The 17,150-nt window shown below is 42.9% G+C and overlaps 1 protein-coding gene across 1 annotated transcript in view; it reads left to right on the forward strand.

Annotated features, from left to right (window-relative positions):
* galnt14 (UDP-N-acetyl-alpha-D-galactosamine:polypeptide N-acetylgalactosaminyltransferase 14 (GalNAc-T14)) overlaps positions 1–17,150 on the forward strand; it is an 89,595-nt gene that overhangs the window by 69,390 nt on the left and 3,055 nt on the right. Inside the window, exons 7-13 of the mRNA XM_044049888.1 lie at positions 3,979–4,066; positions 5,273–5,357; positions 7,118–7,221; positions 7,954–8,080; positions 10,667–10,759; positions 11,510–11,593; positions 13,547–13,691. Coding sequence (XP_043905823.1) covers positions 3,979–4,066; positions 5,273–5,357; positions 7,118–7,221; positions 7,954–8,080; positions 10,667–10,759; positions 11,510–11,593; positions 13,547–13,691 — 726 coding nt within the window. The remainder of the gene's footprint in view (positions 1–3,978; positions 4,067–5,272; positions 5,358–7,117; positions 7,222–7,953; positions 8,081–10,666; positions 10,760–11,509; positions 11,594–13,546; positions 13,692–17,150) is intronic.

Here is a 17,150-nt window from a genome sequence, read left to right on the forward strand (position 1 = left end):
GGAACACAAAACCAGAGCGTCATCCATATTCATGCTCACGCTCCCTGTCCCTGTGTGTGTGTGTGTGTGCAGATGGGTCATTTGTCACTGTCTTTGCCGTCATTTTATAGTCATATATTCAGATTTAAATGTATGAGGTATTGATCCAGGTATAAACAGAGTGTGCGCACACACACACACACAGGCAGAACTCAAAGACTATTATAAAGTTCCATTCCCCTCAAAATAATTGTTTGTCTCAGTGATTAAGATGGAAAAGTTTTGCCCAAAGTTCGGCTCAACTTGTGTTTTTGTTTTGTCACAGTACGAACGTTAAGGTCAGAATGTTATGGTGCGAACATCGCAGTACAAACGTCAAGATACAAACATAACGGTACAAACTTTGCTAACAGTATGAACTTCATGGTGTGACGGTCGTGTCACGCTACAGACATAACAGTATGAACTCTGAGGTATGATACAACGTAACGGTACTAACAGCACATCACAGTATGGACATCTTGGTATGAAGGTAATGGCACGTATGTAGCTGCGCTAACGTAACAAAACAAACGTCAAGGTACGAAAACGTCAATGTGCGAAAACTTCAGCGTGCGAAAACTTCAGCGTGCGAAAACGCCAAGGTGCAAAAACATCAAGGTGCAAAACATCAAGGTATGGATCTCAAGATGCGAACGTCAAGGTACGAAAACGTCAAGGTGCCTAAAAACGCCAAGGTACTAATGTCAAGGTACTTAAAACATCAAGGTGCGAACGCCAAGGTACGAAAACGCCAAGGTACCTAAAACGCCAAGGTAACGTAAAAACGCCAAGGTACCAAACGCCAAGGTACGAAAACATCAAGGTGCGAAAACGTCAAGGTGCGGATCTCAAGGTGTGAATGTCAAGGTACTAAAACATCATGTTTTAAAACGCCACAGCGGATCTCGTGAACGCCAAGGTGCTTAACGCCAAGGTACAAAACGTCACGGTACAAAAAATCACGGTACAAAACGTCAAGGTACAAAACGTCAAGGTACGAACATCAAGAACATCAAGGTATGGAAACGTTACAGAACGCTAAGAACCAAGGCACCTAAAACTTGCTGGTGCAAACGCCAAGAACGCCAAGGTATCAAACGCCAAGGTACCAACACTTCCAGGCACGGTGCTGTCATAGTACTAAAACGTGTCAATGTAATGTAACATCAAGAACGTCAAGGTACAAAAACGCCAAGGTACAAAAACGCCAAGGTACAAAAACGCCAAGGTGCAAAAACGTCAAGGTACGAATATCAAGAACGTCAAGGTACAAAAAATTCAAGGTGCAAACATCAAGAACGTCAATGTACAAAAACGCCAAGGGGCGAATATCACGATACAAATGTCACAAAAAAGCGTCTTCTTCAAGTATATTACGCCAAACACCAGGAAAACATGAGTCAGCACTTTATTACTACATTATTCTTGTGATGATTAGTAATGAATTACGTCGGGCGGAGGAGAAGAGAAGTGAGAAGAAATGGCCCGAAAATTAGAGAAATTGTTCCTGAGCCGTTTGAGAATAACGTTCATCCAATTACGACGCTAATGTCGCGGACGCCTCAGCCTGAGTGCTGCACACTGTCATTACGCTAACGGCTGTTATGAGGCAGATGCAGTGCTTTGTAATGTGACTGCTGCTGCTGCTGCTGCTGTTACTGTTGCTGCTTCTGTTACTGCTGCTGCTGCTGCTTCTGTTACTTCTGCCGTTGCTGCTGCTTCTGTTACTGTTGCTGCTGTTACTGCTGTTACTGCTGCTGCTGCTGCTGCTGTTGTGTGTCCCCTTGTTCTGACCCTGCGGCTAATGGTCCAGAACGGCTCCACCTGCTCTGTAATATCAGCGGCTGAAGACGCATGCAGCCATTTGGCCAAACTAACAGAGGGACACGCCGTGATTTAACAAGGAGCTCAGGTCTGGAACCTTTTTAAAGAGCAAATGGTGCCATCAGTGCAGAAATATGAGCAGACATGATCTGTTTTTTTGTTTTTTTATGTCCTCGTGGTTCTTTTTTTAAGGGTTAAGGAGGCAATAACCAAGCTAAATCCATAAGAGTCATGTGACCAAACATGGATGATTAAACACGATTAAGGGATATGTTTGATGCTCAATATTTCCCCCACATTTTTATACGTTCTCTCTTTATCTCTCTGTGTGTGTGTGTGTGTGTGTGATGGTTGTAGAAAGTATGAATCAGCAAATTACAGCTGCAGGAGACAATACCCGCCGCAATGGCCGGACATAAATATCAACTAAATGTGCATTTAATCTGATTGATTATGATGTCCGTTGGTAAAGTCTGTAATGTGGAAAAAAAAATTAGACACAGTCTTTTCTGGTTTACTTGAAGATGCCAATGTGGAAGTAAAGATATATAGAATAGCCACCAGGGGGCGACTGCCAGTTGTTAAAGTACTCCTTTTAATGGAAAGTCTATGTGAAAATTTGCTTCTACTTCTCATTTGTGACGTTGGCTCATCGATAAAAAAGTTGTCCTTCAACTTGAAGATTGCAGGTTTGATTCCCGGCTATGAGAGTCTACTTGCTGACATGTCCTTGGGCAAGACAGACAATCCCTGTATACAGACCGTGTACCATTTTAAAACGTCAGTAAACATCTTCCAGAGAAGTCTTAGTCTTAGAGTTTCAGCCCCTCCTTGACAGATGTGATGACATTTCTGACGCTCATTGAAGGCACCTCGTAGCCACTCGGGCACGTTGCAGACCCAGCATTTTTCTGTCTGACATACTGTACTTTGAACTTTTAACTATCTTGATTTTCATTATTGTAAGTCAATCTCAAGCTAACTTTGACAGCTTGTATCTAAATAGAGTCACTGAGTTATTGTGCGTTCCATTTATGTTGGAAGACGGAATCGGAAGTAACGTCTCCTCTGAGTTGACCGCGTTCCAGTTGAGAAGTTGGAAGAAAAAAAAACATGAATGCAAGCTTATCTTTGGCTAGCCACTGTTAGCCATTGTAAGCAATATGATAACAGCGCTCTATGTGGTATTTTGCCTATGAAAACAGTGTAGCAACATGTTAGCCACTCCATTTCTATGTGTGCGCCTGATCTACTTAAATAAATAAGACGAAAGTGCAGTTAACAATAAAAGTAGCAAAGTGTGTTTTTTTTGTTTTTTTTTTTACGATTGACGCAATTGGCAGCCATCTTGGAAGCCTATGTCGGGATTTACAAGGTTGCTATTACTTTACAAGTTTTAAATCCACCTCCTTCCGACACGATATATCACACAACATAAACAGTGTTATTTGCCATTGAAACATCGTAATGGTAACACATTAGCGCAGAGGCTCAGGCCCCAGTGCAAATACTCACTGACATCATGATATAGCAGCTCGATTGTTGACACACATTTTTTGTTAAAAGTGGATTTGTAATTTGCGCGACGGGTAAACGACAGGTTGTCAAATATCCAATCAGTCGACGTCTAGTATTGACATTAACGTCCACTCTGACATGAAGGACGTGTGACATCATTCTTCAACTCTTTTGTTACGTAAATACATTGAAAATAATAAAGTGGAAAACTCAAAATAAGTGAACAGTGTTGAATTACCATCTCCTCGTCTGATTGATTCTTTGGCAAGAACGTTCATTATTTCTTATTTCCATTAACGCGGCTGAGGTGAATAAAATGCAGCTGAATTGAAAGCGAGCGGAGGCGGAGGTCGCTCTCACCTCGGTGAATGTGTTGTGTGCATGATCGCCGTTGAATGACTCAGATTCCTTTCAATGCGCTGCAATATAACGACCTTGGGATACACAGTCTGTTTCACACGCCGGGACTGAAAATCTCATTTACTGGGATATAATTCGATGATCTGCTCGCGGGAACACGTTCACCTTTTTCCCTCTTTGTCATTTTCCTTTTCCCCTTTTCAACATCTAGCTCGTAGATGACGTGAATGTGAATGTGTTTGTGTTTGTGTCCAGGATGCGACCCGTGTGGTCAGCCCGGTCATCGACATCATCAACATGGACACGTTTGCCTACGTGGCGGCCTCTGCCGACCTGCGTGGAGGTGAGTGTGGAGATGTTTGGGTCTGAGAAGAAGGACGCGGCCTTGAGGTTCCTTCAGTTTCTGTTTCCTTTACAAAAACAACCCTCGTGGGGAGTTCATGAACCTGTACTTCGTGCTGTGAACCTCGAACAAAAGCACTTTTCTGAGGGTCTTTGTATTTTTGGTCTTGTTCTGACCTGGTATTACTTGGATTATGAGCCTGTGTTCTTTGCCTTAGGGGTAAGTGTAGGCATTGTTAGCAAAATGGTAACGTGTTACATGGTATTTGAAATTGAAATAACAGGATAACATAGTAGCGAAGATTTCGGCATAGTAGCGCAGTAAGACAAAGTTGGTTGTCTGTTGACGTCACATTGGTACGGCATCACACTCCGCCCACCAAGTTAAGTTGGCCAGGAAACATCAACGTTCCTGATGAGGGTGATGATGATGATGATGTTCCTTCACTCACACCTTCACTTTCTCTGAAGCCACTTTCCTATAAGATCTTCATCATCATCACCATCATCATCATCCCGCTCTCTTTCCATTAGCTGGTCCAATCTTTGTCTCTTGGTAACAACAGTCTGCCAATCAATGCCGATAATAGACCTGTCCCACACACACTCACAGACACACACACACACGCGAGGATCGATGATGATAGTTTGGCTCACAAAGGACATTTTAATTATAGATGAAGTCGTCGCTCATCGTATAGAAAGATGAGAATAAAATGGACTTTCATTGATCCACACACACACACACACACACACACACACACAGATAGGGGGTGAGAATGCAGTTACAGCGTCTCCTTTAAATGGTAATTATATATGTATATATATATGTAGAAATACATGAAAAGACAATAAAATTATGAATGTAACATTAAATGTTTATTTGAGATGCATCAGGTCACATGATGACCAATAAATACGCCGTCGTCATCAGCAAATATGACGATCAGACACTTATTATCATAATTTATTACATAATGATACAAATAAGCAAGCAAACAAACAAACAAAATAAGACATATGATAAACAACCATTAAGACTCTTTAAAAACCAGTAAAATGATTTTAGAATGCTGATTCTGACGGGATGTCCCTTTAATATCAGTATCGTTTGTGTGTTTCCAGTAAAATGAAAACTCTAAATAAAGACGTTTCCCGCGTCTCTAAATATAAACGATGTTTCTGCACCGTCTGTTCTTTCTCTCAGGTTTCGACTGGAGTCTCCATTTTAAGTGGGAGCAGCTGTCGCCGGAGCAGAGGGCTAGCCGCGCCGACCCCACCCAGCCCATCAAGTAACTCTCACACACACACACACACACACGTATATTATCACTGCATGTACACAGTATGTAATGTAAAACAATCAAAGATACGAGTGGAAACTAAAGAAGATTTGTGTTTGTGTTCACGTGATAGAAAAAAAGTAGAATGAATAAATAAATAGTTAGAAAAGTTTGGTTGTGGGCGTTTTGACCTCAGGATCTTCACTTCCCATTTTCAAGCTTGAGTGGAGAGTTTTAATTGCTGCTAAATGTGGTCCCAGTATGTGTGTGTGTGTGTGTGTGTGTGTGTGTGAGCAGCTCTTGGGGAAGAATAAAAAACATAGAAAAATAAAAAATAATGACAACATTGTCACTTCATCTGCGTATAGAAAACAATAGAAAACAAGAGGAGAGAGATTAAAGAGATGAATGTTACTAATGTCACTGACGTTGCTGTTACTGATGTCACTGATGTTGCTGTTACTGATGTCATTGATGTTACTAATATTACTGATGTCATTGATGTTACTGATGTTACTGGTGTTACTCATGTCATTGATGTTACTGATGTTACTGGTGTTACTCGTGTCACTCGTGTCACTGATGTTACTTGTGTTACTCATGTCATTGATGTTACTGCTGTTACTCATGTCACTGATGTTACTCATGTTACGCATGTTACTCATGTTACGCATGTTACTCATGTTATTCATGTTACTCATGTCACTCATGTCATTGATGTTACTCATGTCATTGATGTTACTGATGTCAGTGATGTTACTAATATTACTGATGTCATTGATGTTACTGATGTTACTGGTGTTACTCATGTCATTGATGTTACTGGTGTTACCGTAACCGCGGTCACCGATGTTACTTGCGTTACTCATGTCATTGATGTTACTGCTGTTACTCATGTTATTCATGTTACTAATGTCATTGATGTTACTGATGTTACTCATGTCATTGATGTTACGGATGTTACTGGTGTTACTGGTGTTACCGTGTCACTGATGTTACTGATGTTACTCATGTCAGTGATGTTACTAATGTTACTGATGTCATTGATGTTACTGGTGTTACTCTTGTCATTGATGTTACTCATGTCATTGATGTTACTGATGTTACTGGTGTTACTCATGTTACTGATGTGACTGGTGTTACTCGTGTCACTGATGTTACTGATGTTAGTGTTTCTGCTGCTGAATAAGTTAATTTACTGCAGGTTCACACAAAAAGAAAAAAGCTAACCACTGATGCCTGACGAGTCATTGGCTGTGAAGAGATGAACAAACAAACAAGTCAAAACGACCACAGAGCAAACACACACACACACACACACACTCCATAAGTCACAGATGGTGGCAGGAGACCAGATTTACTGCTGTGCCAAGTTTTTGTGCATGTTTTTTTAGTAGAGGCGAGTGTTAAACACTCACAGATGGATGGGTGATGAGTGCGTGTGTGTGTGTGTTGCTGGATTGCAGCTTATTTATTATGAGTGACTGTCTCTTCTTGTCATTGTGCTGCTTCTGTCTTGTCAACCTGCAGAGACTGCACTGAATCACTGTCCGTCTGGGACACACACACACACACACACACACACGCACGCACACACGCGCACATACACACACAGCTATTCTTCTCAGGACACTGCATTGACGTCCATTCATGAGGACCAGTTAACCAGTTAATGTCACAGACCAAAAGAACTTTAGCTCGTTGCTAACCGTACTATTCCATCTCTCTCCTCTTCTTCTTCTTCCGCTTCCTCCTCTTCTTCCTGTCAGGACTCCCATCATTGCAGGAGGACTCTTCGTGATTGACAGGTCCTGGTTCAATCACCTCGGCAAATATGACACCGCCATGGACATCTGGGGAGGAGAGAACTTTGGTGAGTCCAACCAACAGGAGGAGGAGAGCGAGGAGAGGGAGGAGAGGGAAGTGAGTAAGGAGAGGAAAGAAGGTTTACAGACTGACATTGAACGAGGAACATCTGCGTCCATGCCGCTACCTGTGTGTGTGCGTGTGTGTGTGTGTGTGTGTGTGTGAGAGAGAGACAGAGAGAGAGGGAGAGAGATGGAGAGGAAAGCAGGCTTACAGAGTTTCATTGATCTAAGAGAAGCAGCAAACTGACACACACACACACATACACACACATACACCCTCTCACACACACACACACACACAATCATTTGTGCTGTGTCAGTCTCTCACTGACTCCTCGTTCTCCTTTGTTGTCTAGTGTTTCATCTTTGCTCCCATCGCTCCTCTTCCTCATCAAACTCTCTCTCTCACACACACACACACACACACACGCACACACGCACACACAAGTCTGTAGAAAACTTCTCAGCTTCTCGTCCTTTGGGGGGTAAACTCTGTTACTCTCATTCTCTCTCTCTGCTCTGAGTTCTGAACACACACAGACACACACACACACAAAAGCACACACTTCAAGTTCACAATCACAAGGAGAGAGACAAGTTATCTGTTGCTGAGTTCATGTTGAAGAAAGAACTCAGTGGCAGCAGTGTGTGTGTGTGTCTGTCTGTGTGTGTGTGTGTGTGTGTGTCTGTGTGTGTGTGTGTGTGTATAATATAAATACTGTGTGTAACATGTGCAGAGATCTCGTTCCGGGTGTGGCAGTGTGGAGGGAGTCTGGAGATCCTGCCCTGCAGCAGAGTGGGTCACGTGTTCAGGAAGAAGCACCCGTACGTGTTTCCTGAGGGCAACGCAAACACGTACATCAAGTAAGTAACTCTTTACGACTCATTCATTCATTCATTCATTCATCCATCGTCTTAAAATCTGTCTGATTCATTAAGAGAGAGAATCATTTCATAATCTCAATAAAACGACGTTGTCTCATCGCTTTGGTGCAAACACACCGCCCGACTGCACCAGCAGAGGGAGCTCCAAGCCGCTGCAGTGCAACTGACAAGGACAAGAACTAAATGATGTGTACGTAGTTTATTCAATTTGTTCTTCAATTTGACAGCGTTTTTGTGGATTTTATCAGGGACACATTCCTGCCTCTGTGAAAGAATTAAACGAGTGATAGTGAATGAATTTGACCTGGGACTTGATTTATAAAAGCACTTTAAAAACAACAACAACAGCAAGTGCTGTAAAATCAGAGATAATCCGCCAACTTTCTGCGAAACGTGTCAAGACTTCCTGCTCCAATCCCTCAGCGTGTTTTCACACTCAGACACAAACTCATAATAATAATAATAATGGCGACGACAGCGATGATAAAAGCGAGTGATTCACTGGTGGAAACACGCAGGGTTCCCCCCCGACGCAGCCTGCGACCGCGCGGCACTGCCGTCGTTGTTAGAGTGGATTTACAGCTGCCTCAGAGCCTTTGAGCTGCGAGGACATTATCCTATTAACATAAGCTGTATTCTGTTGTGCTCACACACACACACACACACACACAGAGTTCAAACAGAAGGATGTTTACAGGCTGTACAATAATCCATTAACACGACTAATGTGCTCAGACTGCGTGTGAACTGATCACGTCTAAATGGATTAATCCAAAATTACAATAAAAAGAAAAACAGACCATTCAGATTATGATTATTATTTTAAAAAAGAACTACTCTGGATTATATACAGTGATCTCGTCTTTATCTCACTGTGAGACACACTTTTCCAACAGGAAACTGAAGTTTGTAAACCACTCACTCTCCCACACCAAAGCCCATAGAGAAAATCAGTGATTTAAGCTGGCGGGGACACAGGAGCTGCTGGTATTCTGCTGCCTCGTGTGGTCACTCTGTGTCACCTGGATAATTCTGAATGAAGGATTTCAAATGCCGAAATCACCAAATAACACATTTGAACGTATTTATTGAGGCAGCGCTGGATTTAACGACTCCTGTGTCTCTGTGATGTAAAATCGGCATTTTTCTCTATGGGCTTTGGTGCAGAGTGAGTGAGGGAAATTATCTTTATTATAGACTTAAGACGAAGTAGGATTTAGTGGCTGAGTATTTCGTTATATTCAGGTTCAGCTCCTGAAGTATCTTTGGAACATGCTTTTGCAGTACTTGCTTTTTTTGTCCGTGTGATGCTGTTTTTTAAAGTGAAATAAAGTCCCTGTAGTTACAATACGGTATATTTGATTGATTTATTCAAACAGAAACACACCCAGGAGCATTCTGGGAAGTGATGGAGTGAAGTGGGAGACGAGCAGAGCGGCACCAGAGTTCCCCCCAAAAATAAAATTGCACCACTCCATCACAGAAGAACTCCCAGGATCCTCTGAAAGCCACAGATTCATCTCGCAAGATTATTCCTTTAAACGGCTTCACTCGCTCATAAACCTCAGCGTGTGAGCAAGGCATTAACACAGTGGCTGCGGTTGGGAGTTGAATTCCCTCACTCCCACCTGCTGCTGCTGCTGCGGAACGACCGCCGGAACGCCACCACCTCACACCAACTCATCCACACTAACGCTGCTCATTTTCACCTCCCCGTTGGCCGTTGCCACGGCAACATCTGCTCTGCGAGGAAGACGCCTCTCATTTGTGTCCCGGCGGCTGCTGCTGCTGCTGCTGATGCTGATGCTGCTGCTGATGGTGATGCTGCTGATGCTGATGCTGATGCTGATGCTGCTTAATCAGCCGTCGCTCAAGTCTCTTCTGTGACCACAAACAACCATAATAACAATAATAATCATAATAATAACAACATTAATAATCATACTAATAATGATGATGATGATGATACAGCGATGAGGCCGTGACCTTCTGCATGTGTGAGGTTTTAATTGTCGGCCTGTTTACGTTTACACGCCTGCGATCGTCCTCTTTCATTAAAGCTCCACAGTCTGTGTGTGTGTGTGTGTGTGTGTGTGCTGCGTGTGTGTGTGTGTGTGTGTGTGTCTAATGGAGGATTTCTGTCATTTCACTGTGATCGTTCACAGCCCAGAGAAACTGGGCTAATTAGCACGAGAGAGACAAGGGAGTGAACGGGTAAAAAGGAGTGGATGGATGAAAAGACATGAATGGGTGAAAAGTGGATGGGTGAAAGGGGGTGAAAGGGACTGAATGGGTGAAAGGTAGTGAGCGTGAATTCGAGCAAATGGCGCAAAAATGTGGTGCCCCGCCTGCATCTTTAATTTTTTTTTTTTTTATGGAATGCGAAAACTTTTAAGGGCAATCCGATGATTTAGTTTTCAGTGTGTGGACATAACTCATGCTTGGTGGAGGCTCTCTAGCGCCACACAATGGCTCTTTTAAAACTGCATTTATGTTTTCCTGTATATTCTGATTGTGTTCCAATACAGTGTGTGTGTGTGTGTGTGTGTGCGTGTGTGGTTCCAGAAACACGCGTCGCACAGCCGAAGTGTGGATGGACGACTTTCGTCTTTTTTACTACTCTGCTCGCCCGGCAGCTCGAGGGAAATCCTATGGCGAGTAAGAGCAAACGCACACATGAACACTCACATTTATTTATTTTTAACTCTCATGGCTGCCAGAGAGGACAAAAATGATTATAGACACTTAACCAAAGAAGATTTACATCAAATTAAGAATTTTCCAACAGGAAACTGACGTTTGTAAAGCACTCACTCTCCCACACCAAAGCCCATAGAGATAATCAGGGACACAGGAGCTGCTGGTCTGCTGCTGCCTCGTGTGGTCACTTTGTGTCACTGAGGTCAATCTGAACATAGAGTTTCTGATGTCACAAAATAAGACATTTGAACTTAGTGACGGAGGCAGCAGTGGATCAACAACTCCTGTGTGTGTGATGTTAAAATCGATGCTTTTCTCTATGAGGTTTGGTGTGAGGAGAATGAGTGGTTTGAGTTTTCATCCGTGTCTCGGGGCAAACTCGAAGCGTCCCTTTAAGACATCGCCTCAGCTTCAGTCATGTTGTTCACCCTAGTGACGTCACTGTTGGTGGGCGTGGTTACTGACCGGCTGTGGTCGGGGACGTTAGATTTGTCTCCACTGTGTGACTTATGACTGCGAGACAAACAGAGACGCTCAGAGCGTCAACACTCACAGATGAGTCTAAATGTCAGTGTTTATCAGTGTGACTCAAGTAAACGCTGACATTTAAACACAGCGCACATGTCCGTCGTCCTCCCTCTGCAGACTCATGGACGTCAACTCTGTCTCACTGTCTTTGTGTGTGTGTGTGTGTGTTTATGTCATCAGTGTTCGAGGCCGAGTGGAACTTCGCAAAAAGCTCAAGTGCAAATCTTTTCAGTGGTATCTAGACAACGTTTACCCAGAGCTCAAGTAAGTCTTTTATTATCATTATTATGATTATTATAAATGGATATATGAGGTAAAAACATGCAAATAAAAAGAGGACAAATTCAGCTGAAAACCAATGTATATTTACTGTAGCTGTACAGTGAGTCTGAGAGAGCTTTATCAAATGAAAGACATGATGTCAGAATATAATATATATCGACCTCTGCTGCTCCCATTTTTTAATAATATGCTGTTTTTGATCCGTCTCTTGTCTTTCGGGATTCTGTGCCTCGGCTTTAATATCCTCAACTTTTCCCCCCACAGTTCACACAGAATCTGATCCAATAAAAAAAAAAGATGAAAGTCCACAGAGGCAGCGGTGCAGTGCAAGTCAGTGAAAGCACTCACTCACTCTCCCACACCAAACCTCATAGAGAAAGTCAGCGATTTCACTGTCACTGGATTCAAATGAAGGTTTTAATAAGACATTTGAACTCAGTGATGGAGGCAGCAGTGGATCAACAACTCCTGTGTGCTGTGACGTTAAAGTCATGGATTTTCTCCATGGGCTTTGGTGTGGGAGAGTGAGTGGTTGAGAATATACATTTTAGCCACTTATCAAAAGACTCGACTAGTAAAATCTACATCAGTTTAAGTCTACAATGTCTTCAGAACATGTTCATGTCTTCATCTCACTGTTAGACAGACGTTTCAAACAGCAAACTGGAGTTTGTAAACCACTCACTCTCCCACACCAAACCCCATAGAGAAAATCAGTGATTTTAGCTCACAGGGAGACAGGAGCTTATGGTCTACTGCTGCCTCGTGTGGTCACTTTGTGTCACTGAGGTCAATCTGAACAAAGGATTTCAAATGCCGAAGTGACAAAATAAAATGTTTGAACTCAGTGATGGAGGCAGCAGTGGACCAACAACTCCTGTGAGCTGTGATGTTAAAATCACTAATTTTCTCTGTGGGGTTTGGTGTGGGAGAGTGAGTGGTTTACAAACTTCAGTTTCCTGTTGGAAAAGTCTGTCTAAAGCAGCAAAAAAATTACAATAACACAGACTTAGATTGGTGTCGATGGGCTGCATCGTAGTTTAAAAAAACAACAACTTTGAACTTTCCCCTTTAATTGCACACACACACACACACACACACACACTTGTGCACGAATGCTACTTTCAAGCACAAAAACAAGGCAATAGTCTTTAAGACACATAAGTGATCTCATTTCGTCCTCACACACACACACACACACACACACACACACACTTAAATACCAATTTATCCACTGGAGGCCGGCGTTAATCCCCAGGAACGGAATTAACAGGCTCGCTCTCGGGGGGACGACAGACCTGACCCTTCTAACGCGGAATAACCTTTAACGGGTTATTAAAACAGAGCGAGATAGCAGATTGAATTAACACCGTGGAGCTTAAGCCCGAGTTTACGGCGCGAGACAGAGAAAGTTTATCAAAGGGAGGAGATTGTAAAGGAAAACTTTACTGATGAGTTTGGGGGATTCCTTAAAGGGGCAGCGATAAACGGTAATATCGTGACATAGCTAATGAGGTCAAAGGTGATGTCGTATTAGTGCCATGATTAAACCAGAAAAGGAAAGAATGAGGGGTGGAGCTTGCTGAGTGATTCACTGTCAATCACACCATAGCCCTGCCCTAAAACACTGCCTCCTTTATGGTCTGTTTAACTCTGAATGTGTTTAAAGACCTGAAACGAGTGGTTAAAAAGATCATAAACTGAGTAGATTCATTTAACATAGACCCACATAATCTAGTGGCGTCGTCCCCTCATGGACAATCAAGAGAATACAGGTTGCAGACACTTCATTGTAGATATTTTCCCACCTCCTTTAAATACTTTTAAATAATGTAAATACATCAATAAATAGAATATATCTGTATGGTTTTGGGCTTTAAGTGTTGTTTTTAGCGCTCACCAACCAAAGACCTCTTGGCGTTTGTCCACCGCCAGGGTTCCGGATGATTCCGACTCTCGATCCGGTGTCATCAAACAGAGGCAGAACTGTCTGGAGTCTCGTAGGGTGGACGGTCAGGAGCTGCCAGTCCTCACTCTGGCCCCGTGCATCGGAAAAGAAGGCGTCCCCGCCATCAACCAGGTGAGTCCACCTCCGGTTGTTTGTCAGGCTCCTCCTCCTCGGTTTAGACGGTGGGATAAATGAGTTCCAAGTTGTCACAGTTGTCACAGTTGTTAAACAGTTGTGAAATCGTGATAAGATGGAAAGAACTGAAATGCACCACACAGCGTGACGGACAGCTATGCTAACAGGCTAACTCTGCCCGTGCTAATTTAACAAACGCAAAACAAAGCAGCACAATACGTTTTTAAGACTCAGATCAGATCAACATAAACTACCAGGTAAAAATGACAGTTAGATTACGTGACAAGCCTTATGCACACCATGTCCTTTCAAAATAAAACTTCTAGTCAAACAGGAAATAGTAAAAAGGTCACATGAATAGACATTAGCACCACTAATTTTACAGGCTAACAGTGTAATTTACGTGTTACCTCTTTAGGACCTTTTTTCTGTCAAATGCTGACCTTGACAGGACCAGTAGTCCCCATGGAGACCAAAACCTGGTCCTAATGAGGCAGGAATCAGTTCTCAAAGATTAAGTTTAGAGCTAACACTTTGATAAATCTGTTTAAATGAATGAGACTCAGCACAGAGTCCTGAGAAGAATAGCAGTACAAACCCCTGTGTGTGTGTGTGTGTGTGTGTGTGTGTGTGCGTGTGTGTGTGTGTGTGTGTTCAGCTTTAACCCAGCCGTAATTAATACCCACAGGATTTTCATTATTCCGTGTGTGAGTGAGTGTGGAGGTTGTGATCCGCTCTAACAAGCCGCCGCCGAAAAGCCTTCAGGGCGGAGAAAGCCGACTGGTGTCTGGAAGGTCGACGGTTCAAATCCCTCCATACTCACCGGGACGCGTGCGAGCGAGAAACTCTCGGGTTATCAAACACCGGAGGCAAGAGAAGGAACCCTGACGGAGGAGGATTCCTAATCCCCCCCGTGTCCGTGTTCTGAAGGTCTGCTGTGAAGTGAACGTCGCCTTCTCCTCTGAAACAACGAGGAAACGCATCGTTCCCTTTGTTTTTCTGAATTTCATTAAGTTATCGGGATAAATAAAAGACAAGCTTTCATTTTTCCGTACAGTTACTGTCACCAGATTAAATCATCGACAGAGACACTCACAGTTAAATGATGTTTTGATTTTTGAGGGGGTTAATAAAACCGTAATAAAAACCCCAGGGCTCTATAGCGCCCCCAGTAGTTGGGTCACGGTCAGACAAAAGTCGTCAGATCGGGATGAATTTTGGAGAGTTTGTCGGACTTACTCCAAAGTTTCGTGAGAATTTTTTGGGGGAATTTTTGACGTCAGAGAAAGTGCGTTAAATGCACGTTTTTTTAATTTTTCTATCGTGTCTAAGTTGCATAAACTTGGTAAACTCGTTGCTCTCATGATTCCAAATAAATGTCTAATGTACTTCCATTAGCTCCGCCCTCCCAGAAGTCGACCGATGATACGGTGTTGGCCTGGTAAAGAGACACAAACCAGTGACCAGCTGACCCGACATCACTTCCTTTCAACCTGTCTTTCAAAATAAGAGCCACTGACTTCGTCTTTTTACTACTCTTTTCAAACGTTTGCCAAAACAGTCACTATAGTATTTGTTCATTCTATATTGGCAGTTTGTATATCTTACTGTTGAAAAAGACACTTCCGGGTCACTTGCAGCACAACCTACTGGCAACAGGAAGTGCACTTTCAGTAACAAACACAGCTTCATTGACATGAAGCTTATTTTTTCTTTTGCTAAAAGCTGCCATTTTTACAGCGGGAGAAATCAATTACAGGAGCAGAGTGAGTTCCAATTTGTGAAGCCACAGCAGCAGAAAGTCGACCGGCGTTATTGTTGTGTCAATCATCCGCATTCAAATGTGCTCCGCTGTCGCATTAATGGGACGCTTCACGGCGACAGCCGCGTGTAACGGAGCGGAAACACAAACACACACACACACACACACACACACGCGTGATGACGGAGAGAGTGACGGGCGTGAAACTGCGAGAAACACGGTTGTGATCACACGTAAACTGTTCGTGCTGCCGGAGCTGAGGCGGAACACGACTCGCTGCTCTGTGTCCACGTCGTTCTTTTTTTAACGCATCGAGGAATAAGCTTCTGCTGAGCTGAGCTCAAACCTGCCGTCAAATCGATGACTTTCGAGTTGTTGTTGTTTTCTGTCCTTTTAACCAAAATCTAACCCCGCCGCGATGTGGCGTGAGATCCTCGGTCGCGTCGACGCTGAAAGTTTGCTCCGACTCCGGCTCATACGAGATATATTACGCTGCAGCACCGATTCACCTCCCGTGTCACCCTCTCGCAGTCTCAGCTTAATAAATCAATCATACAGTGAAGTGAAACCTCCACAGTGGTGAGACACTCGTGATAAACCTGAGGACGACTCAACACCACCGCCGTCGCCTCTGTGTCCACACGCCGCCACTTCATTTCCTCAATTAGCAGATTTATACGAATAATAAAAATGAATGTCATATCCCTCTCTGAAGCACACGACTGACATTATTATTTTAGTTTTCATAAGAGACTTCACAAGTTTACCGTTATTATCTAAAGGCCTGGAGACGCCGCCATGTTAGCATACATGTCCGTCACGCTGTGTGGTGCGTTCCAGTTGTGAAGTCAGAAGTCGGAAATTTAGAAGTTTAAAATGCTCCCTTAAGTCGGATTGCCTGCGTGGCAGCCATCTTGGAAGCCTATGTCAGGGTTTGGAGCCACCTCACCGCCAAGATGGCCGCCACTCGTGTCAATAATGAAAAACATTCTACGCTACGTTTAGCGATAATAACACTTTTGTTTCATTAGTCTCACACTTAATCAGTCTTGCGCGTCATGTGTAAGAGACTTGACGAGTTTGCTGACACTAATGTAAACGTGCGGAGAAGCCGCCATGTTGGCAGGCAACCTGTCGCTGTGTTTACGTTTGCAAAATGTCTTCGTTCTTTTAAAGATTTGTTCCCATTTTAAATGGTTTGGTTTATGTTTTCTGTGATCGCTTTCCCGCTGGTAAAAAAAACACTTATACCTGGGATTTAATGGGTTTTTGTCCAGTGACTGGACATAAAAATGTGCCATGTCAAGTTTTTACAAGCATAAAATTCTGACCTCACCTGCCAACCGGGTTCTTATTGGACAATCATGGTCCTCCTCTTTTTTGTGTCTGTCCATTATTATTTCTTTGGAATGGAAATGCAGAAGTTAGCAACACGGAAACACGTTACATTTACATTCGGAATGTTTTCTGATGGACTGTACGAAGTTTTTCGGATTTTTTGCATATATATACATATATGTATATATATAAATATATGTATACATACATATATAAATATTTGTATGTATACATATATTTGTATGTATGTATGTATATGTATATATATATATACAGTATATGTCACACAAGCAAAGTCACTTTAACTTTTATCTAAAAAGTGAATTTTCCTGCTCTCTCTCTCTCTCACACACACA

The sequence above is a fragment of the Solea senegalensis genome, linkage group LG17, assembly GCF_019176455.1.
Source record: "Solea senegalensis isolate Sse05_10M linkage group LG17, IFAPA_SoseM_1, whole genome shotgun sequence".
Taxonomy (NCBI): domain Eukaryota; kingdom Metazoa; phylum Chordata; class Actinopteri; order Pleuronectiformes; family Soleidae; genus Solea; species Solea senegalensis.